The sequence below is a fragment of the Pelodiscus sinensis genome, chromosome 2 (genome assembly GCF_052426305.1).
Source record: "Pelodiscus sinensis isolate ZL-2025 chromosome 2, ASM5242630v1, whole genome shotgun sequence".
Classification (NCBI taxonomy): Eukaryota; Metazoa; Chordata; order Testudines; family Trionychidae; genus Pelodiscus; species Pelodiscus sinensis.
Genome location: NC_143053.1, coordinates 179,082,872 through 179,106,794, shown reverse-complemented (window position 1 = coordinate 179,106,794; position 23,923 = coordinate 179,082,872). Strand labels below are relative to the sequence as shown.

The following is a 23,923-nucleotide window of genomic DNA, read 5'->3' as shown; positions in this document are numbered from 1 at the left end:
GAAAAAAACAACAATTGGTCTGATAGCACTTTATAGAATAACAAAACATGTAGATGGTATCATGAGCTTTCGTGGGCACAGCCCATTTCTTCAGATGACCTGAGTTCTGAGTTTAGGGTGTGCAGACCCAAAATAAATAGGAGGGAGGGGGGAGGAAAAAAAGGGGGCTGGGAGACAGGGAACAAAGAAAATGGGGTTAAGGGAATCAGTAAGTATCTGAAGATTGGGTATTAAAATGAAGCAGATAAGAATCAAAGTCAATTGATAGAATCCTTCCTGACACAGGAATTTACACAAAGAGCTGTTTGCACCTCTATTGAAAGTTAATTAGATAGTGCCCCAACCAGCCTTCATCAGGATTGAGTCCATTAGCATGCAAATTGAACTTGCGGATGAATTCTAATTCCAATGCTTCTCTGTATATCTGGCTTGTAGAATTAATTTGTGACAAGATACTAAAAATATGGTCTGTCTTCTAAATCAAGAACCGAAGGCACTTAAAACACTTGCCCTAAGGAACTGATAGAAAGTTCACTGAAGTCAGTGGGAGTCTTTCTGACTCCCATGTGTAGTGCCTTGCATCAGGGCCTAGCAGAACAACCCATCCAACTAGCCCACAGGTGCCTTGTCTTCATAAAGAAGAAAGAAAGGGTGTTTGTAAGTTAATGCAGAGTTTCCACACAAGCGATCAAGCCAAGTTCAAGACTAGTCTTTCATTTGACGTGCTACATTGTGTACAAGCTAAAAACTTGTTTTCCCTAGAATTCACCTCCTGTTAGCTGACTTCAGTTAAGGACATCCTTTCCCCCCAACCAAGACACAGTCTTAGAAGATTGAGTTTGTTGAGTTAACAGACCCAGGTATGTCTACTGTGCCATCTCCTCCGCCCACTCAGCCTGCTGCTATCTTGTGAGTAGCTTGACTATTTATATTTGCTTTAGTGCAGAGAAAATTATGGTTCAGTGCTGTACATGTGGTTATTGTGTTGTCTGTAGGCTTCCTGGCTGAAACACTGAGCTTTAAACCCAGTTACAGTCAAAGTTTTGTGATGACATGATACATTTTTCTGGATTTTTTAAAATCAACTATATTTTTAAGCAGGTTACTTTGAGGGCCTTGTCAACCTAAACAAACAAACAAACAAACAAACAAAAATATACCTTTTATCCTAAGTGAAAAGATATCTTCAGAATTATGTTGTGTAGTAGTTTACATAATCTAGCCTTGTTTTATACCACATAATGCCCCATCTTCAAAGTCAATGCAAAAATTCACACGGGCAGGTGTCAATACTTGATTCTGCAAATAGGTAAAGGGTCACATTTGATCAGTTACACTTGTGTAACTGAGAATAGGACTTGACCCATAGCTTCTCAACTATTAATTGTGGAAGAGAATTAAATGCACCTTTCCTACAAGACATTATGCAAATAACTGCATGTAAAATCATCAACAGGTCAGTGTAATCAAAACAAAAAAGGAAAAGAAAAAAGCAAACTTCTTGATGGAGCTAAAACTAAAAAATCCCCCACCAAAACATTCAAATTAGAACCTTCCGAGACAAAGCAATTTAAAATTGCAAAGATAAACCCACATTATACTGTAACCAATTAAGAAAAATCCCACAAAATGGGTGTTGCTAATATTGAGTAACTACATTGTCTTTGGAAAGAAACTATATAAAATGTTCACTTTACAGGTCACTTTTCAATGTCTGCACTTAGAAGATTCGTATTTCCAGTAAATGGATCACATGCGCCATCTAGTGGGGCTAGAAATTCAAGAGCACATGCTATATCCAGACCATTTATGGCTTTGTCAAGGTAACATAGAACTGTATGTCAAGATTTTAATTAATGGATAATGCCATTTTTAAGAGCATTAGCTGACTTAATTAACTTAAGTCCAATTAATCTAAAGCAATCAAGGTACTGTAGCATTTATCATACAAGGATTAAACCCCATTATAATTAAAAATCTAAAAAAATATAAAGAGATGTTAAAGCTGAAGATTCAATAGGTGGTGTGAATGCATTTAATTTTTCAAGACTATCAGTTACAAATATAATTATAACAAGAGATATGGTTGTACTTCCCAACCAAGATACCCAAGTTAGTCTGCTCTGTAGAGATGATAACTACTATATTACTTTCTCTGTGGTTAGGTTGTTGAAAATGGAAACAAAAGGTCAATAAAACAGATTTCATCATTTGTTTCATATTTTTAATACAAAGTATGATAATTTGTTGTGCACAAACTTTTGTGGGAAAGGGACAGCTATCTACTATATATTTCAGAGAGTTTATCTGTTTGTCTATGTGTTTATCTGTCCCCCAGCCAGGGAACATGCACCTCTCCCCCAGTGGCTATGGACAGATGCTTTTCAGCGGGCCTCAAGTTGCTGCAGTGAGATTGTCCTCTCTCTCTGGGGCAGCCTGCATACTGAACCCCTCATCTCCAGCCTCACTCCAGAACAATGATTTAAATGAAGAAAAACAGAACGTATCTGAGTTAAGGATCTGAGCAACATGGGATAAATCTTCTATTATTTTATACAGTAAGTAGGAAAAAAACTGTTGATGTTAAACTGCTCCTCAGCTTTAGCCTCAATCATTTCACTGGTATCAGTGCATTACTTCTGGCTTAGGTTAGATTTCTGAAACTCCTCTACTCTCATTTTTTAAGCGATAGAGACTAAATCTGGCTCACCTTTCTTCATACTGTAATTAATGTCCAAAAATCCTATTTTCATTGCCCTCCACTAGACTTTTTCAATCCCAGCAATGTCCTTCATATGTTGTAATTGCACTCGCCATCCTATTCTTGACCGGACACCATACCTTATATAACCAGGGATTTCAGTAACTTTTTACTGAAGGCACAAACCACATTTACTAGAAAAAAGCCCAACACCTGCAAATTATTTTGCATTTCTTCACTCACTTCTGTATTTTGTTTCTGTCTCTCATTTGGGTTGCACCCACATTTTACTATACCCATGTGATTTGGGGTCAGATTCTGCATCTGTATGCACTGATATGGGGGTGGTGGGGAGTCACTGCAAGCCCTTTCTTGCCTTTCACTCCTGTGTACAGGGCCAACCAGAATCCCACATTTTGCACTTTGTGAGCAGCTCTGGTGCAGGGACAAAGGATAATGCTTTTCTGCATTGGCTAGAAATCAGAAGCACATAGTTTCCCTATTGAACAGTGTCCCCCGAGGTATTCTGCCTCTGTTGGCAGACAAAATGTTTCCAGGGGTGCTCAGTGACTTTAAAGACTCCATTTAATCTGATATGCAGGGCTTTAAAACACACTTTACACACACACCCATAGATACAGGCAAAACATGCAAGAGAGGAAGAAAATCCATAGATTCTGTGGTTGGAAGGGGCCACTATGCTCATCTAGTTGAACAGGGGCCAGAGAATTTCCTCCAAATGATCTCTTCAGCAGTTCTTTTAGAAAAATGTCCCATTTTGATTTTAAAATATGCAGTGATGGAGAATTCACCATGACACTTGATGATTTCAGTGTGATGTAATTCTGGTTAAATGAATATGGCCTGGCTAGAATTAAGGCTACAATGATTCGCTGAGGTTATGGAAGGCATCAAATTCATGACTTCCAGAAACCTCTGTAACATTTTCTGCTTTACACTGTGGCTGGAGCTGTCAGCCAGTTGGGCTCCCAGAGGGCTGAGCTGCCTTAAGGGGGGTTTCTAGGGAGTTAGCTGCCAGCCCTTGAACCTCCCAGCCCTGGATCTCTGAGCCTCTGTAAATAGTGCTGTGCATGTGAATGATTATGTCCTTCTCTTGCTCAGGCATTGGGATATTCACACTCCTGAGTGACAAGTTTTGCCAATATAGGCTGTGGTGTAGAAATGGCGTATGCTCAGAGCTCAGTGTCCCAAGGAGTTTATAATACTAGTTAACTACTGAATACGTCTTGCAGACATGTCCTGCATTTACTTTCTTGTTATAAAAACTGTCCTTTGGGGAAAAAGACTTTGCTCTCTGCAAATGTGCTAATTATTTGTGAACCTGAGTTATTACATTCAATCAATTTACAATTTTCTCTCTTTTTCTTATGAATGACAACATCCTTACAAAAGCAGCATGAGAGAGACACTCCCATCCATGCACACAGTGCCTAAATACAGTGCAGCAGGAAATGAAAAACAGCAATTACTTGGATTAAAATTCAGTAACAGCTTTTACTTTTCTATCCATAGTAATCAACACCAGCATTCTCCATTAAAAGGATGTTTGCCCAGCAGTTACCCAACAATACTGTCTGAGATAGCTCACTTGTTCCCCATTCCAAAAACAGAGAAAAATGCAGCTATCCACATACCACTGTGTGTTAAATATTGGGAAATCCTATTTTTTAAAATAGCAGCCTCTGTATTGTACTGTATTAGTAGTGCCACTCCATTGTCTGGAAGTGATAGGGAAGGCAATGACAAATATACAGGAAAGACCAATAACAGTTTCTGCATCACATTGCTTTCTACTCAATTCTGATACAAGAGTGATACAAATTTTGAAAGTGCTTTTTCTCCTGTATCTGATCTGTGCATTGCTGTTGGTGAGTATGGGCTGATTTTGTGACATGCCTTTTCGTACTGTACAATGTTCGTAGATTCGAAGGCCAGAAGGGACCATCATGGTAATGTAGTCTGATGCCTGAATAGCACAACCCACACAATTTTCCCAAAATAATTCCTAGAGCAGAGATTTTAGAAAAAATGTCCACTCTTGTTTTAAAAATGGCTAGTGATGGTGAATTCTTGATAAATTGTTCCAAAGGTGACTTATCCTCGCTGTTAAAAATGTGCGCCTTATTTCATATCTAAATTTGTGTCTTCCAATTCCAGCCTTTGGGTCATATTGTACTGTTCTCTGCGGGGCTCAAGAGCCCACTGCCAAATATTTGTTCCCCATGTAGATACTTATAGCCTGTAATTAAGTCACTTCTTAACCGTCTCTTTGGAGGCTTGTATGTGGATGCACAATTTGTATCCATGGATACGGAAATCCACAGAGCGGCCGGGAGACAATGAGTGAGACCAGCAGGGCTATGGCCAACGGCAGTCCAAGAACTGTAGTGGCAAAAGCAGCAGCACGTCAGGCTGCCACTCTCAAGAGCCAGCACTTAGCCTAGGCAGCTCCTCTGGTGTGGCTGTGCTATCTTCAGCCCCACTAGCTGGGGCAGACACAATTTCACTGGCAGCTGTCTGTGGGCACATTAGCCCGTGCAAGCAGCTCGTACACTTCCAGACAAGATCTGCACATTGCTGCAGCTTGACGTGCTACTTGCAGGACCTGACTAGAAACACACATAACTCATAGTGATAGAAATGTTTACCCATTACAAAGATAGCTTCCCCAATTATCACCTCTAATACTATTAACTCACAGACATCTACCCTTCCCCACCTCTAATATCATTAACTCACAGGCATTCACCTTCCTTTCCCCTCCCCCCCCCCCCCGCATCCCCCTTCTGTTCTGAAATGTGATTTGTCCTTTTCATATGTGTTCATTTTTTTAAAATTGTATCCTTTGGTATATATGGCTGTGACTATTTTCTTCCACTATTTGATCTGAGGAAGTGAGTCTGGCCCACGAAAGCTCATCATCTAATAAACCATCTTGTTAGTCTTTAAAGTGCTACATAGTCCTGTTCACACAGAACTCAGTGATGAATCCCCATTTACAACTGCATTTTGATCCAGCTTTTAATCCATTTAATGTTTGCCATGTTAACTATATATTGTTTTAATTTTTTTTAATTGAAATGTTATGTAGTACTAAGCCAAATTCTTCACAGCAGTCTATTACATGAACACTATTATCTTTATCAACCAAACTTATAATGTCAAAAAAAGATGCCAAGTTAATTTGACAGGATATATTTTGTCATGTTAACTGGCATTAATTCTTTATTATTTGATTGAGTCCCATATCCGAGGCTCCTTCATTTTACATGGGATTGATATTAGCTACACAGGCCTATAATTATCTGGGTTGTCCCATTTAGACTTTTTAAATATTGGCACAACATTAGCTGTCTTCAAGTCTGCTGAACCTTCCCTGCTGTTCTAAGACTTATTGAGAACTAACAGTAACTGTTCAGAAGAGAACAGGAACATTTATTTAACACTTCTGCCTTTTTCTGCATTATAACTGATAACTGTACCATTTCTTCTAGTAATGAATCAATTCCATTGTCAGGATACTTTTTGTACCAATATACTTAAACTACTTTGTATTGTCCTTATCTCTGCTGGCCATAATTTTCTTTTTGCGTTCCTTTGCTTTTCTTAACAATTTTCTACAATTTTTAGCTTCTTATTTATATCAATCACTATCAACTTCCCCTGTCTTCCATTGTTATATTGTATTTTATATTTTTATAGCTGCCTTTGCTATCCCTCTAAGCAAGATCAGTTCTTAAACTAATATAGCTTCCTCAATTGTATTTTTGGGCATCTAATAAATTGTTCTTAAACAATTCCCAATTATAATTAATATTTTTCTGATCAAATTCTTCCTCCCAGCAAATTTGACCCATAACTTTTCAGCCTTGTGAATTTGGGTCTTTTAAAGCACCAAGTATATATTGCTGGTTTGGACATTCTCTTTTTTGCATATTTTAAATGGGATTAAGGTCATGACCACTTGAATCTAAACTACAATTAATTTTTAGTTCTGTTATCTGTCAAGATGAAGTCCTAATATAGAATCCCTGTCTGGTTGCAACACTTGAGTCAAGTTGAATCAGGAAATTGTCATCTCTAATATGTTGAAATTCCAAGGATGTTTTAGTACTAGCAGCATGACACCTCCAGCATATGACCCTCAAACTGACATCTCCAATGACACCACAGCTTTTTTTTTATTACACATTATATACAAGAACTTAAGGAGCCCAAGTGTGATTTGGTGGGTCTGTAGTAGGTAAATTAAAATCCCCATTTTGTGCTTTACCTCTTCGGACATTTAAGATCAGCATCTGAATTACCAGTGACTCAGAAACAGGTAATGCCATTATTGACAAAGTGTGCAACCCCGCTGCCCATTTTTGCTTATTCAAAGCTTCCCAAATAAGCAAATGTAGTTACCTGATTTATGCTCAAATTCTTCTTGTGGGTTTTCGTGTGATTTTTGCCTTCACTTAATTCTTCTGCAACAATTTTGCTCTTTCTCCACCTTCTAGACCTCTTTTCTAAATCATAATGGACTTCCTCAGTCCCACTGCTATCTGAATACTCTAAACTGTCAGCCTGTGGATTCAAATTTACATCCAGTTCTCCATGCAAATGTGCTTTTTCCACTCCGGATTTGTCACTCTGAGTTCTCCTTTGTTGCCAGGGAAGCTTGCTAGATTCTCTAGCCTCCCATGAGGAATTTACTGAAGATGTTTCAGAATCAGAATACATCGTCTCGGTGTTGGTGTACAGCCCAGATGAAGGTGAGGTCATTGTCTGGTACTGATCACTGCCATAAACCCATTCTGTATTGTACTGGGAATCGGTACAATATGACTCTTCTGACAACTGCTTGGGCCTCCGACGCAGCTTGTTCAAGGCCACGTTCCAGTCGTAGTCATCCTCACTCTCTGAGCCCATCTCGTCATAAGCAGAGACGACACTGGATTCATTCTCCAACGCTTTGAATACTTGGCTCTTTGGTTTGGCAAGCATTCGAGGGCGATGCAATGAAATGCTCTGCAAAGCCACCCAGTTCCCATCAGTGCTTTGTAAAACAGGAGGTGGGCCTATGACATTAAAAGAAGAACAAACCCCCCCCCAATTACTACTTTATTATTTCAGTGGGACAGGCTGACTTTTGTACCGTCAAATACAGATTTTAGCAGAGACTGCCCATTCTAAAGGGTATGTCTACACAGCAAAATCTGTGGTCTAGCAGCACTGGGTATGAGCCCAAGGTCTGCAAGTGCTGCCTTTCCTGCTATTGTTATCCATACTAGCTGGATTCAAGCTAGCTCAAGTAGGCTAGTGTGTATGCAGCTTCTGCTGTGTAGACATATACCGTATAATGGGACAAGCACAAGATAATAGCAGACAAAAAATGAGCATGTGGTAGTATGTTACATAGATTCTATCAGACCCTGAATTGGGGACCTTCCTGATTTTCTCATTTCAATCAGAAGTCACCACAGAATTCTGTGGGACATCTTTTTAAAATATATGAGACAACAGGGTCCAAGGTTAGGCTATGCAGCCTGGTATTTAAGGCTAACGTTCTAAAATTCAGAAAAGAAAAATATGCAACAAATGCTATGTATCTACTCAAAATGTAAAGTCCATATTGCTTCTACATATAGATTCCATTGTCCACAGGACATGAAATGTCTTTGAATGGGAAGTCTGAACATCTGTTAGGTTTATTATTCATATTTCTCATAATGACTGCAGAACTAAACACTGTTGTGGCTTTGCATACTCTTTTTAGCATACCGAATCAAAATAAATCTGCAATACAGATTCCTTTCTGAGGCACAACTGATTGTTCAGATTAATCATTAAAAGGCCAGACAATACAAGCTACTATCCTAAAGTTTTAAACCATCTTTTTCACACGAACAGTTACATTTAAAATATATTATTTTTATGCATCTTGTTTTCTTCCCTTAATTTATGTTTATAAATATATGGAACTCAAGATTACGAATGTTATTTGACACTTCCCCCCCCCCCGAACATATAATTATGGAATAAAATATACCATATAGTAGCTATACTTTAAGTTTTGGAAGAATTTTCTCTTGGGACATAAACAAAATGACAAATAAAAACTAAAGCAAAACAAACTCCAGAATATTCCACTAACAAAATGGTAATTAAACTTACAATATCTAGCAGGCTTTTTGTTTGTTTATTTATATCTGTTTGGCCTATTTCATTCCCAAATCTTAATACTATTGAAATCCTAATGCCATTGCCTGCTCCATCCCTTGGGAGGCTGGTGTTGGTGGGGGGGAAGGAGAATGGCGGGAAGGGAGGGGAGGGTTCAAGCCCACCACCCTGCGCTCCCCCAGGCAAATGCCCTATTCCCTCGGCCACTCCAGAAACCACCCGACCACCTTACCTGCAGGGCATCCCGTATTGTGCCTTACTAATACAGGAGCCAGCTCCATCTCTGGGGCAACTGGTGTTGGCCGAGTGTACGGGACTTGAAAGAAACTGAGTTAGTGTCTCAGGAAGTAATTATGCTTCTTGCCAAAAAAATCAATTTTTGAAGATCTAAATCTCATGATGGGATTGGCTAAATATAAACTGAGAAAACTTGCCCTGTCTTACTACTATTGAAAAGTTGAAAATTTGGTACAAAAGAAGTGACACCTTTTGGTGCAAAGTAAGAAAAATAACCACGATCCAATACCATAAAGGTATAAGTGAAACCAAGCTAACTACATGGTGTGGTAGAAGATTGTTTTCCCTCCTCAAATACTGTAGCAAGACAATGCAAGGTCTGGAAGGTCACAGATTTGTACTGCTGTTTGCTTCTGGGGACCATATTCAGGTATAATATCTTACAGACAGAATTACCTGTACGTGGGATCACTCTGAGGCTATGTCTAGACTGCAAGCCTCTTTCGAAAGAGAGCCTCTTTCGAAAGAGAGCGTCTAGACTGCACGGAGAAATTTCGAAAAAGCGGCTTGCTTTTTCGAAAGAAAGCATCCAGTGAGTCTGGATGCTCTCTTTCGAAGAAGCCCTATTTACATTGAAGAACGCCTTCTTTCGAAAGAGGAACTTTCGAAAGAAGGCGTTCTTCCTCGTAAATTGAGGTTTACTGCCATCGAAAGAAAAGCCGCGTTCTTTCAAATTAATTTCGAAAGAACGCGGCTTGAGTCTGGACGCAGGGGAAGTTTTTCGGGAAAAGGCTACTTTTCCCGAAAAAACCCCTGAGTCTGGACACAGCCTGAGGGAACAGTCTCCAAACTGCACAGTAGGCTTAAGAAACTGGGATGTTGGTAAAGTACAAACTGGTGATGCTGACAAGTATTGTGTGGTGGCTAAAAAAAAGTATTTCTGGTATGGAACAGAGAATTTTATTTTAATTAGCCTCTGTTCTGTTCAACTATATTTCTTATGGTACTACATATTTTTAGATATATTGTACCAGTTTTTTAAAAAAATGTAATTAAAATAAAAGCAAAATTAATATTATAAAAAATATGTTTTAAAGGCAAAGTAAGCTTACACTGTGAGATATATCACAGAAGGTGAGATTTCGTACTTTAGTCCTCGTGTTAATAGTATTTCAAATAATTACAACTACCGTGGTCTTAAAAATGTGCTGCTGGGTATTAACTTAAAAAAGAAAGAATAGAAAATAAAAAATGCAAATAAAAGTGACGGTAAAATATATATATATATATATATATATATATATATATATATATATATATATATATATATATATATATACACACACACACACACACACACACACACACACACACACAAGGCTCAACAAACAATACAATCTACTCGCCCATGGCGAGTAGATTTCAGCCGCGCGCCCCGTTCATTCGCGGTGCGCGCATGCGCAATGCGGCTCTTGCACATGTTCAGTACGGGTCTGGCGAGCGGTTTTTGCTGCCGTTCTGCCGTTCGTCAAGCCCTGTGTGTGTGTGTGTGTGTGTGTGTGTGTCAATATATATATATATGTATGTATGTATGTATGTATGTATAAATAAAAGCAGTGGAATGTATTCTAGTCCTGACATGAGTGATTGGCTTTGTTTCTTAGGACACAGTATTAGGAAAGTAAATGGATCAATAGACTAAAAACAGGATGTCTTTGTTCTACCTAACGTAAGGGGGAACAGCCAGAGAACCACTATCAATGGACAAGGTAATGGTGAATAAGCCTGAAAGGTAAAATGAGGTAACAAGTAAGTTGTTCAGTGACAAGAAGTGCTGTACAGGGATTGATTCCTATTCAGAGCTCGAAATAAGCTACGCAAATTGAGCTACATCAATTGTGTAGCTTATTTTGAAATTGGAAGTGTCTACACAGCACTTATTTTGAAATAGAGCACTCTTCCTCCAACTTCCCCTACTCCTCATACAATGAGGGTTACAAGAATTGGAGTAAGAAGTCCTCCAACTTGACAGCATTTTGATATTATTTTGAAATAACTGCCTGTTGTGTAGAAGTGGACTAAGCTATTTTGAAATAATGTTGCTGTGCAGACATACCCAAATGACCATGTCAATACCAAAACATGTGATGCAATGTGTAGTAAAGGCAACAGAATGCGTACATGCACATGAAGAGAGAGGTTTGTTTGTAACTTTGGATGTGTGGTATGCCCTATACCCCTTTCTACACTTGAGCCTAATCAACAAATAAAGAATCCTGAGTGATGAGTCTGGTGTTGAACGCAGTTCTTGCAGGACCAAATGTGTCTCAGGGGAACCTCAACAATTCAGTATCAGTACAATCTAGTTGTACTTCTGCCCATTTTCCCAAAACATACACAGAAGTTCATGCTCCTTTGTTTTGAGTAGATACTGCTTGCAGCAGAGCTGAATTTGTTAACATTTATTTTTGTTGATTAGAAAGGTGAAGTAAGTTAGTGCAATAGCTGGAGAAGGCAACAACGTACAGAGAAGTTACTAACAAAAAGCAGCATTGATTCTCTCTCTCTCTAGCTAATGATGTCAAATGTGGCTTATTAGAAACCTCTGACATAAAGCAAAAGGCAGTTGCCTGACAGAAAAAAGATATTAAGCACAAATTGCGTAGTCACAGTGCCTTACATTATAAATTATTTATGGACAAATGAGAATGGCCAGAAAAATTCTCTCAGCGTGAAACTGATCATTTAAATTTGTATATGAAAATTCAGAGCTTGTTTCACTGCTGCCTGGTCCCTGGTACAGCATTTACATCTGTACAAAGTTGTTGCAAAGTAGATGTAAACACTACTAACTGACGGTGGTTGAGTTTTACAATCACTTTTCATGGATTTAATAACTAATGGAGGTACATGGCAGTGGGGAATCAGACTGTTGGTTTTTTGCTACTAGCATATTCAGCTGTTAGTTGGGATCCTCTTGCAAGTTGGGTGTTTTAATGAAAAGCTGCTAAACTAGGTAGGTTTACTGCACAAGTTAATGCAATACTTATTAAATATAAAATAGACTCTACAGGACAGCTGTGTTTTATCTCAGCTGTGAACTCAGATGACAGACAGGAACTTGTCAGAGCAAAGGCCCCTGCCAAAATAACTGTATCAACTTGTCACTAAGTGATGGTTAAATAATTGTCAAGTACTAAATAACTGTGTAGTTGATGTCAGTGGGATTTAAGTGGGTGCTTAAATTTAAGTACATTTAAATGCTTTGCTGAATCCAGGCTTTGGACAGGAATTCAACCCATAAGAATAACACTTTCTATATGAATGAGAACAAGTTATTTGGAACAGAACTTTACACAGCAATAAGTATTACATTAGCTCACTAATACTTTATTGTTATTTTACGTACCAAGGGCCAAATTGTCAAGTCCTTATTCAGGGGAAAACTAGCAATAAAATAATTAATTCCATTGCTCGATTACTGTCATTTAAGTATCATAAATTTAGTATCTTATTTTGTTTTTAACATTGACTCTGCTCCCACTGAAGTCAATGGAAGTTTTGCCACTGAATTCAATAGAAGGACCGGGTCTCTTACTTCAAGTTTAATTTGCTCAACAGGAATAACAGAATAAAGTATCATACTGCTAATATAAATACTTACTTGTTTCATTCAGTCTGTCCACACTTTTCCAGCTGGGCAATGCAGACAATTTGTGTTCCCTCTGTCTTCTGATTAGGCCTTTCTGCTGTCTCCAAAGAATCTCAGGCATAGAAGATGCTAGGTCCAGATCTTGGCTTGGTGTCTCTTCACTAGTCAGAGAAAATGCAGACTGAGACCTCTGTTGAAATAAAATTCAAAGAACAATATCTAAAAATAGCAGTAGCCAACTATTGAAAAATTAATTCTAGGGCTGTCAAGCAATTTAAAAAATTCAGGTTCTATTTCTTGATCAGACAATCGTTCAGACATGCAAGTTTGGTTACCATTTACAGAAGATAATGCTGCCTGCTTCTTGTTTACAGTGCCAGCTGAAAGTAAGAACAGATGTTCACATGATGCTGTTGTAGATGGCATCTCAAGGTATATGTGCCAGATGCACTAAAGATTCACGAGTTCCTTTATGCATCATTCCAGAGGACATGCGTCCATGCAGATGGTGGGTTCTGCTCAATAACAATCCAAAGCAGAACAGATCAATGCTAGTTAATTTTAATCAAGTGAGTCAAATGCCACCAACAGAAGGCAAATTTTTTTTTTTTGGTGGTTTAGGTTCTGTAGTTTCCGCATCACTGTGTTGCTCCTTTTTAAGACTTCTGAAAGCATGCTCCATACTTCATCTCTCTCAGATTTAGGACAACACTTCAGATTCTTGAACCTGGGCTGAGTGCTGTAGCTATTTTTAGAAACCTCACACTGGTGCCTTCTTTGTATTTTGTCAACTCTGCTGTGAAAGTGTTTTTAAAACAAAACATGTGCTGGGTCATCATCCAAGACTTCTATAACATGAAATATATGGCAGAATGTGGGTAAAACCAAATAGGAGATATATAGTTCTCCCCCAAGGAGTTCAGTGACAAATTTAATGAACACATTTTTTAACAAGCATCATCAGCATGGAAACATGTCCTCTGGAATGGTGGCCGAAGCACGAAGGGCCCTATGAATATTTAGCACAGAGGACACAAATACCTTGCAATGCCAGCTACAAAAATGCCATGCAAATGCCTGTTCTCCCCTTCACGTGACACTGTAAATAAGAAGCAGATAGCAGTATCTCCTATAAATGTAAACAAACTTGTTTTTCTGACCGAATGGCTGAACATGAAGTAGGACTGAGCACACTTGTAGACTACAGTTTTACATGGTTTTGGTTTTGAGTGCAGTCATGTAACCAAAAAAAATTTAAAATAAATCTACACTTGTAATTTCAACTTTCACGATAAAGTGATTACACTACTATACTTGCATGAGGTCAACTGAAAAATACCATTTGTGGGTTTTTTATCATTTTACGGTGCAAATGTTAATAATAAAATAATACAAAGTGAGGTACTTACTAGACAGCCCTCATTCATTCTAATTAGCAGTAAATATAAATATTCTGATACTTGGATAAGTGCACGTCAAAGATGTGCAGGGAATGGAAATAGCTTGAGAATGGAAATGGATTAGTTCAGAATAACATTTTGAGGTTTGGACAGTTTGTTTATAAACCTTTCAAATGCTATTGCTTCCTCTAAGGCTGGCAGGACTTGTTTGTATTTCTATGCACAAGACTATAAGTAGTTAACAAGGTGAAGCAGTGATAATGTATAAGTCTGGGCATGTTGCTTGAAAGCATCAGTTTACTTATGTGTTAGCCAGGGATGAACCCATACCAATGATACAGAACATGCTGATCTATTGTTCCCAGTAGTGCCAAATTTAACAGGTTAAAAAAATGAGAAAAAAAATCCCAGAAAAGCCAAAATAAACTTGAAACTCAAGCAGCTTTAATTTTGGGATTCTTCTGCCTGCAGGGAATTCACACAATCCAAGAGTAGATCTGTTTTATTGTGCCCAGCCAATGGAGCCCACACATTCCTATACTGTATTTGCTCCCCATTTCTAACACAGGGGCTGTTATAGTAAACCATTCAAAGGGAATATAAGTTATGAGCCAAGGTACTACTGAGATGGAACAGAGCGTCCATTTCTGTGGGGAAAGTGGTTTAGCTAGGAACAATATAAGCAGGTTTAGCTACTGCCAGAGAATGGCATTATACAACAGTGGGGTCGAGTGAGGGCCCCTGGCCTGCTGATGGGGGAGGGGAAAAGGGAGCAACTGCCCTGGGGGCCCGGTGATTCAAAGGGGTCTGAGGTTGGCTGCCATGGCAGCAGCGACACCTCGAGTCCTGAGCCCTCTAAATCACCGCCACAGTGCCACGTGATCGCACTCCAGGTGGCTGATAGGGCTGCCTGGGGAAGCAGGAGTGCCATGCCATGTGCTTCAGACAGGAGCAGGGTGTGTGAGAGTTGAGGTCCAGGAAGTGCTGAGAGTTGGCTGCCCTTAGCCCCGCTTCTTCCACCAGAGGCATCGCTGTTAAATACTGTCTTAATTTTTGGAAAAAAAAAAAACCCAAACCCTCTCAGGGGGCTGGTGGGATACCAAGGCACTCTGCTGGAAATGTTAGAACCTGAATGCCTAAAGTTAGGTTTATGTGTCTATATTTAGGCATCCACATTTTGTCTCATTTTCAGAGATGGTGAGTGCCTGCAGCTCCCAGGGATTGCACAGTGCTCAGCGCCTCTTAAATCAGGCCACTTATTAGGTGCAGAAATGTGGATAAAGCAACCTAAATTCAGGCACTGAATTTGAAAATTTTGTTCATTATCAGTTGATATCATTTAGCTACATAATTTTAATAGGTAATTTTGCTTCCAATTACAGAATGTTTTTAGTGATAGACAAGTAGCCGTGTTAGTCTGGTGTAGCTGAAACAAAAGACAGGACTATGTAGCACTTTAAAGACTAACAAGATGGTTTATTAGGCGATGAGCTTTCGTGGGCCAGACCCACTTCCTCAGATCAAATAGTGGAAGAAAACTGGCACAACCATATATACCAAAGGATACAATCAAAAAAAATGAACACATATGAAAAGGACAAATCAAATTTCAGAACAGAAGGGGGATGAGGAGGAGAGGTAAATGTCTGTGAGCTAATGATATTAGAGGTGATAATTGGTCAAAATGGATCCCCATCTGGAAGAGGTTGGGAACCGCTGGTCTACAAGGTTGCGTCAATGATCTGTGGCATCTTTATACAAGGAGTGGTGACATTTTTAGGGCTTGGGATTTTTCATGTACAAATACTTGACCAAAGTTATTAATCTGAAAGGGACAGAACCTCAGCTTTATCAGAGATCTGCCTCGCACAGCTGAGGTGGCAAAGTTTACTTATTCTACCCCACTCCAATTCACCCCCAGGGCAGCATCAGTGCTGGTCTAAGTCTCATTGGTTTGTAGCAGCCTTATGGGAGACACTATGCTGACTAGGGATTACCAAATACTGTTTCACTGGCCACATCCCCTCTTGACAGATGTATCCAAGGGTGGCCTGTGGCTATAGAGGCCGACGCGGCCGTCACCTAGAGCGCCGCCTTCAACAGCGCCCGATGATGACGTCATGGGGCATCCGGGGTGCCCGATGATTACGTCCCCCCACTGATGGCCCATTGACGGCTGTGCAGGCAGGGGTGCTGATTGCACGTTCTGCCTGGGGCACCAGCTGCCACAGCCCGCCTCAGGCCGCTGCTGGATGTATCCTTACACCAGAGGGATTCCCCCATGCCAGAGGAAGTAATTATGGATCATTCAGTACTCTTGGCTTAGTTCTATGATTTCAGAAGGGAATTAGTAAAAAGGCACTGAACCAAGCAAGAAGGGATTAGTGGGGCTTCAGGATTCTGAGGATCTGGGAAAATGCCAGAATTACTGTCCTAGAGTTCAACCGTCTGTATAATTGTAATGGCCTTGTAATATTGGGGCTCTACATTGGCAGAAGTAACAAGTTCTAGTATGATACACTGGAGCTTATAGTTTCAGCTCAATGGCACGTGTTAATAGACCCCAATTGATAACATGATATAAAGAACCTGTGAGCTACACTGACTGGCATTTACATCTATTACAAAAATCTGGAACATGTGAAAATAAACGTGTGCCACTGCATCTGTATGTAGAATACAAGTAAGATTAGCTTATGCTGAATTATAAAAAGCTGGGCTAAGGAAATATATTTTTTAATTAAAGGAAACTACTCTGAAGCATGGAAAAGGTATTAAAAAATTAAAATATTAACTCTACACAATACTTGCATATCTAAGAAAGTATGTCTTTTTTTGTATGTGAGATTGTCTTAGTGGTTGTACCATTGTTTTTAATGCTCCATCACCCCATACTACAAATTCCTGATAGATAAAAATAGATAACACAGTGATAAGCATCAATAATAGCAGAAATTTAGAGCCAAATATAATCAGTTCATCTGTTTTAAAAGTTAAAAAATATTAAACCAGCTTTGTAGTAAGAAAACAACTAAGCTTTCATTTTATTCAAAAGGATTGTCAGCACAGTATTTTATGCAATATTTCAGTGCATCAAGTTCACTTATTTCTAAATCCTAAATGAAAACTCAAATATTGATAATAAAATCACAGAAGCAGATGTATAATCTGCAGCAATTTAAACTACTCTATTAATCCCCAAATAATATCTGAGCAGCTGCAGTACAGGAAGAAGAGTAACACCAAAAATAATAATTAAGCCAAATGGAGCAGCTTGTATGAAATTTAATTTTCAGTAAGACAAAAATGTCTTTGGGAAGCAGCTGTTAACAGTGAATGACCATATATGGAGATATGTAAAATACGTAAAATCACTCAGCTGTTACAGTGATGGGAGTTGTACAACAACCTATATAGACCAGAATTCAAAACAGTGTGTGCTGATCCCTGATCTTTTCTCACTTAAGATAAATGTCTTTCTAGGTAGGTTTTTATTCTGAGCACATCTTGAATGGGTTTACTAGAACAGCTATATTAGTATAGATACACCAGTAAATCCTAGCATAGAAACCACGTATTGTGGTGATAGAATGTTTTCCCCAGTAAAATTTTTACCAGTTTGCCAAGCATAATGTCATAGCACCAAAAGAATCGAATCTTCGATCAACAATGCTATATGGCCAAACTATGTGCGTCATCATCTGGAGACAGGCTAACAAATTAAGCAGTTATACCTTCCCTGTATCGACTTCACTGATTAAATAAGTAATTTAACAAATAGTTTGGTTCACTACCAAGACAGATGATTGATGAATTTTTCTTTGGAGATCTGGTCGGCATAACACATGAGAGCCTTAACTCAATTCCTAGAGATGGCCTCCCAGATCATCAAAGCAAAATTATATTTTTAAGGCTTTCCTTGCCCATTAATTCATCGACAATATACACTGAATTTTCCTGAAGAGAAATACTAAAATTTAAAAAAAGGAATAGTAACATGAGCCTTCCAGTCTGCAAGGACCTATGTGCAGATTTTTTTCAATCTAAACCTTGTTAGTGGGGTTTTGTGGCAAAGTGAAGCCAATCTATACAGCCATTTAATTTTCACTTGTTTATCTGGAACAGCCAAAGTTCAGACAAAAGCATTTCCTTTCAGGGCACCTTGGAACCAGATTCAGATAAATCCAACTGGGAATAAACACAAAACTACAAGACTGTTCTAAAAAGAACAGAAAAGTATTATTTTGTCATTTTTCCCAGCCCTTGATTTTCTTTGGCTTCTGTGATCTTTCCCAATTCGCCTTTGCTGTATTTGCATTTGAGCAGAGCAATGAATTAGCTGTCCAAAGAAACTTAAAGCCATGGCTGTTCTATAAATGTCTAGAGGCAGTGCAAAAAAAAAAAAAAAAAAAAAAATGCCTGAGGAACATTACTTCCTTGAAAAATGGTGGTGCTTATCACACAATTACAGCCATGCCCATATTCACAACTCTCTCTCTCTCTTTCCCCCTCCCCCAGGAGGGAGAAATGAATTCCTCAGCAAACACCCAGCACATGGCCTTCTCACCATTTAAATTCTTGAAGTAGGGCTGATATGGACTTAAGTGGTGCATAAGGCATCTCAAAGGGCTCTAGGACAGAAGAAGGCCTTATGCAGCTCAAAGGAGAACAAGTTCACCCCACCCATCATGTCCTAATTCAACATTCCAATCTGTGAAGGGAAGGGTGGCCAGCAGAGACCCAACAGCTTGCTGCAGAACCAGCGCTCCATGAGGCTTCATTTAAAGCTCCAATTAACTCCTCAATTAAAAGGTGTGACTCCATGCCGAAAAGCCCTTATGAAGCTATTTCATGTTGCTAAAGTCAGTTTCAGACTGGGGTTAGACGCTAGGCAATAAGATTATGTTTTATTCAGATCACTAACAGGAAAATTTAGGTTTGCTCTTGGGGAATTTGGCACCAATGCTGCACCAGAAGTGGAGCCGAGTCGCTGGAGCAGATGGCCTGGAGGGGACCCCGGGAGTAGGGGCCAGTGGCCAGCAGGAGAGCATTGACCTCTCCCGGTCTGGCAAATTCACTGGTTCAGCTCCGCTCTGAAGGTTCTGAGGGTACTGGATTTTCTGCTGGAATTGCCACTCTTCTGGTATCAAAGCTCCCTCTGTTGGGCGAAGGGCAGAACTGCAGCACTGGTTTTTTTTGTTTTTGAAATATGGACAAACAGAAGTTCCACAGGAGTAACACTTAAAATCACTGATGCAAGCACTAGAAACCCAGACAGCTATAGACAAAAAGGAGTCATCACTCAGCTCCAGTGCAGGAAGACAGGGGGGAAAAGATGCGTCTCTTTAGAGGAGAACAAAACAGAACACATTTGGCTGAGAAGTACTTCAAAGCTGAATGGCTTCTTCAGCATTCAGAACACAGAAACAGTCATTTAGCTCGAGCATGTGTCAATTCATTCTGCTTCTGTAATATTGGTTCTAAGACATGGATGATTTGGAATCTATTTTAGTTTCCTCCACAATTAATGCCAAGGGCACCTTGTTAGTCAGGCATTTATTTACAGATGCCATTGACCACAGATGAACCACACTGTTATACACAATGGGATGGAATATAAGGAGGTAAGGGCTCATGTCTTTGTGTGACATGTAGTTTCCTTATACAGACATGCAGAAAGGAGACCGGGACATATCTGCACCCACTAGCTATGTGCCCCACCTAAGGGAGATGTATCCCAAAGCAGAGGCTACTGAAGCCTTGAATCTACAGCAGTGGCTGTAAAGTGACTCTGCAAGCTAGGAATAAGATTCCTTCTCCTCGGTCCTGCAGCATCCCCATGCCAAGTATTGTTACTTGAGTTTAGTACATGCATTACAGCACTATATTAAAGTTCCCTCGGAAACCTACAGAGTCTACACAGATTGACTAATGAGGAACACATTAGTGGGCTTTAGAAATCACATTCCAGTAATGCACATAACTCCCCCATGTAAGTCCTATTTTGAAAAAAGTGACTTGGGACAGATTTTTAATGGTGTTGGCACCTACGGGAGTTAAACATGTACGAGCTTTGGAAAATCTTAGTAGACACCTATCTGTATTTTTAGGCAACTAAATGCCTTTAAAACCTGACCTTAGCCCTGCTGATTTTCAATAAGATTTAGGCCCCATGTCGATTTTTGAAAATTGAACTTGTGTGCTTTTAAAAAATTGTATCCCACTGTATAAAGTTGGATTTTAACGGCAAAAGACTGGATGATGTTTGTACAGTAGCTAGTGCAATGAAATCCTGCTCCATAACTAGGACATCTACCTACTACAGTAATACAAATAAATAATTATAATATCCGTAACTATTAAAGGCAGAAAGTGTCTGCATGATCTATGGCAATGGGCTCTTTGCTGTGGGCTCAGCTGAATAGCAGCTGATGCATCTAACATGCCAAACTACAAAGAGAAATGGTTCTTTTTTCTTTTTTAGCCAAAAGTTCTGTTTCTCCAAGCAGATCAATAACTACCGATTACATTTTTAAAAAACTAACTGCAAAGCTTCTTAGCCACAATGGAGTAATTTTCTGAAGTACATCAACCTTAATTCAGTGCAATACACATATATATCAGCAGGTGGCACTATATCCAAACATGTCATTCAGTTATTTGACTGGCATATAATGTTTCCTTCCTTGGTTGTTGCAAGATGCAAATCACTATAGACATATAGTGCAATATGGCATAGACTGGAAACTAAGATTCTCTATTGACAGAAATTTTCAGACACCTCGCTGTGATGAGTCTACTCTTTTCCTGTAAAATCCTGTCTAGTGGCATCTGCTGCAAGAATATAATTAGGGAAAAAACCAACAAAACCCAGACACATCTTCACTCCAATTTTCTTTCTCTTACCATAGTTCCTTTTGATGGACTGAATTGACTGTATTTGAATGGAACTGCTTTTTCTATGCACCGACTAGGCCATTGGGAATTCCGGAAAAGTAAGACATGTGGTTCTTAATTGAAGGGGCACTGACTATCTACACACAATGCCTCCTTATCACTTAGGGTAGGGTTACACAGCTCAGTTGCAATACTGTCAAGCTGGAGGCCTTCTTACTCTAACTCCTGTAACTCTCCTTGTACGAGGAGTAAGCGAAGTCAGAGGAAGAGTGCTTTGTTTCAAAATAAGTGCAGTGTAGACAGTCCCAATTTCTAAATAAGACATTTCAAAATAAGCTACGCAATTGGCGTAGCTCAATTTGCATATCTTATTTTGAGTTAAGCCTTGCTGTGTAGACATGCTCTTAATGAATATAGATGTATACTTTATAAAGCTCACTTATATAACATTACTGGAGAGTAAATGCTAGTGAATCCTGGTTTGTCATAAAAAGAACCATCAGTGTAAGTAACATCAGCTTTTTAAAACTGCTCTTACAATTTCTGGATAAATGGTTAATGTTCTATGGGCATATTTTGGAATGTATTTACATGGGATCAACAGGATTATTTTTATTTATCTGAATATTGCTAGGTGAGATAAAAATATACCAATTTTTCGCCTTTCCCCCCTCCAAAAAAAGCAGCAGCAGCAATGGGTAGTTTATTCATCACTTAATATACCTCATCTATTTGGCAACTAAAATTAGGATAAAAAAATATCCCCAGCGCTTCTCAATTAATTCTAGGAAAATGAAATTCACTTGTATTTTATTTTCTCATCCCTCACTTATTTTGCATCTAGAGCCAACAGGTAAAATCCTCACCTGATACAGTCCTTTAACTGAGAGATGAGGATCTTGTAATTATTTTTGTAAAATCCCCTTTTTCAAAAGTAAGTAATTTGCTGTTAATGTCATCTTCTGTGCTGGGCTTCTGGGAGGAGTAGGTGCTGCTGCAGACTTTCATAGGGCATGCCTATACAAGGCAACTATTTCAAAATAATTAAAATCAATTTAACAACTCCTGAAATAACAAAATTGAAATAGCGTGTCCTCACTATGGGGAAGCTTGAAATTAGTCTGAGGCAGGCCCCGTTAATGTGGATGCGCTACCTCAACTTAGAGCCTCAGGAAGCATTGGGGAGTAATTTGTTTGGACTACTCTGAGATGGTAGTTATTTCGAAATAGCAGAACCGCACTACTGCTATTTCGAAATAACTACTTTGAAATTAGTGTTATTCCTTGAGGAAAGCCGGGAGTACAGATTTTGAAATAAGCAGCTCATTATTTCAAAACAACAGGCTTAGTAGTGTGGATGCTCTGCTTATTAATTCGACCTAAGGGGGTTATTTTGGAATAAAGCCCTAGTATAGACCAGGGTATAGGGAGGAAACTGACAGGAGCCCACACTCTGAAATTCAGGTGATTGGCTCTCAGGTAAGTGGAACATCCATTTAGTTGGGAGAATGTCTATATAACATTTTCTGGAATGTGTTTTAATTATTCTAAATAAGAGATGCCACATTATGTCTAAAATTGTTTATATTTTCTGTGTTTTTATGTTTACACAATACATTGTACATGTATTTCTATAGCATGTTTTACAGTGTATGGAAGTTAAAAGATGTGAAATTAATGTTAGCTGGCATATCTCCTGCTTTGCAATCCTTTTTTTTTTTTTTTTTTTTTTGCTTAAGGCAGCTATTTTGCTCTGTTATATATGCTACACAGGAGCCATTTCATTATACTGTCTTTGAAATGTTTTACTGCTTTGTACAATGTTTGGGACAAATGCTAAGAGGTGTTGAACACTTATACCTTCCACTGATTTCAATGAGTGTTTTGTTTAAGAGCCAAGTACAGTCTTTAGGTTTATGGACCCTTACCCCCCCCCCCCCCTCAGATAAATAATTTAAACAAATAAATAACTCTCAGTACATTGTATTCCTCCCTGTGAGGAATTAAAACCAGCTAACAGAGGGTTTTTGAGTGATCTGGAAAATGAATCTGAACTGAAAACATCAGAGTCTCATTGTATGTGAGCTGGAACCAAGCCCCCAAAACCAAAAACTTGTAACACATTCAAATTTCCAGGTTCAACAATTGGGCACTGAGGGAGGGTCTTTTGGGTGTGCTGAGGGTCTCTTCTCTGCTCCACTCCAGAGGAAAGCAGGGTGGGGGAAACTAAACTATCTGGGCAGCCATTGAAAGAGATTAGAGAAAGGGGATAGACAGGTTCTGGGATTGGTAGTTACCTTGTCTGTTTTGACCAGGTAAAGGACTGCCCAGAGAAGGGAACTACAACTCCCAAAACACTTCCTTCCTCCCCCCCCCCCCCCCACTAAGGGCTTACTCCTTTGCAAGACAATGGAGAGAGGGCATTTTGTGTGCTGAAATTCAATTTGTCATTTCAGTGATTAAATATGACTGAGTTCTGAAGGATGTTTTAGGAGTGTGCGCAAATAATTTGTTTAAACAAATATTTTTGACAGTGAAAAAATATGTATCATTATATTCTTTTACTCAATGTTACAAAGCAAACAGAAGAGTGTCCAACTAATCTGCAGGAAATGTATGTGAACTAGCTCAAACAAGTTCAAAGTGGTTAAAATGGCCATTGAATCATTACTCTAACCTACTGTATGAACCTGAACCAAACCAGAGTTAGTACATGTTGATGAACTTGAACCAAAATGGAACCACAATTTTCAACAGTTCAACTTCTGATTACTGTAGTCAGAAAGTTAGCTTAAATGGTACATTTCTGTTTTCCTTGGGAAGAAGCAATAGTGTGGATTTTAACTAAAT

The 23,923-nt window shown here is 39.0% G+C and overlaps 1 protein-coding gene across 4 annotated transcripts in view; it reads right to left on the bottom strand.

The window, feature by feature from the left end:
• Nucleotides 1-23,923, bottom strand: part of MYRIP (myosin VIIA and Rab interacting protein) — a 340,763-nt gene that overhangs the window by 45,595 nt on the left and 271,245 nt on the right. For all 4 annotated transcript variants that reach the window (XM_006131818.4, XM_014577917.3, XM_006131820.4 and 1 more), the window contains 2 exons: nucleotides 12,789-12,966; nucleotides 7,130-7,785 (listed from right to left, as the gene is read on the bottom strand). In XM_006131818.4, coding sequence (XP_006131880.3) covers nucleotides 7,130-7,785; nucleotides 12,789-12,966 — 834 coding nt within the window. The remainder of the gene's footprint in view (nucleotides 1-7,129; nucleotides 7,786-12,788; nucleotides 12,967-23,923) is intronic.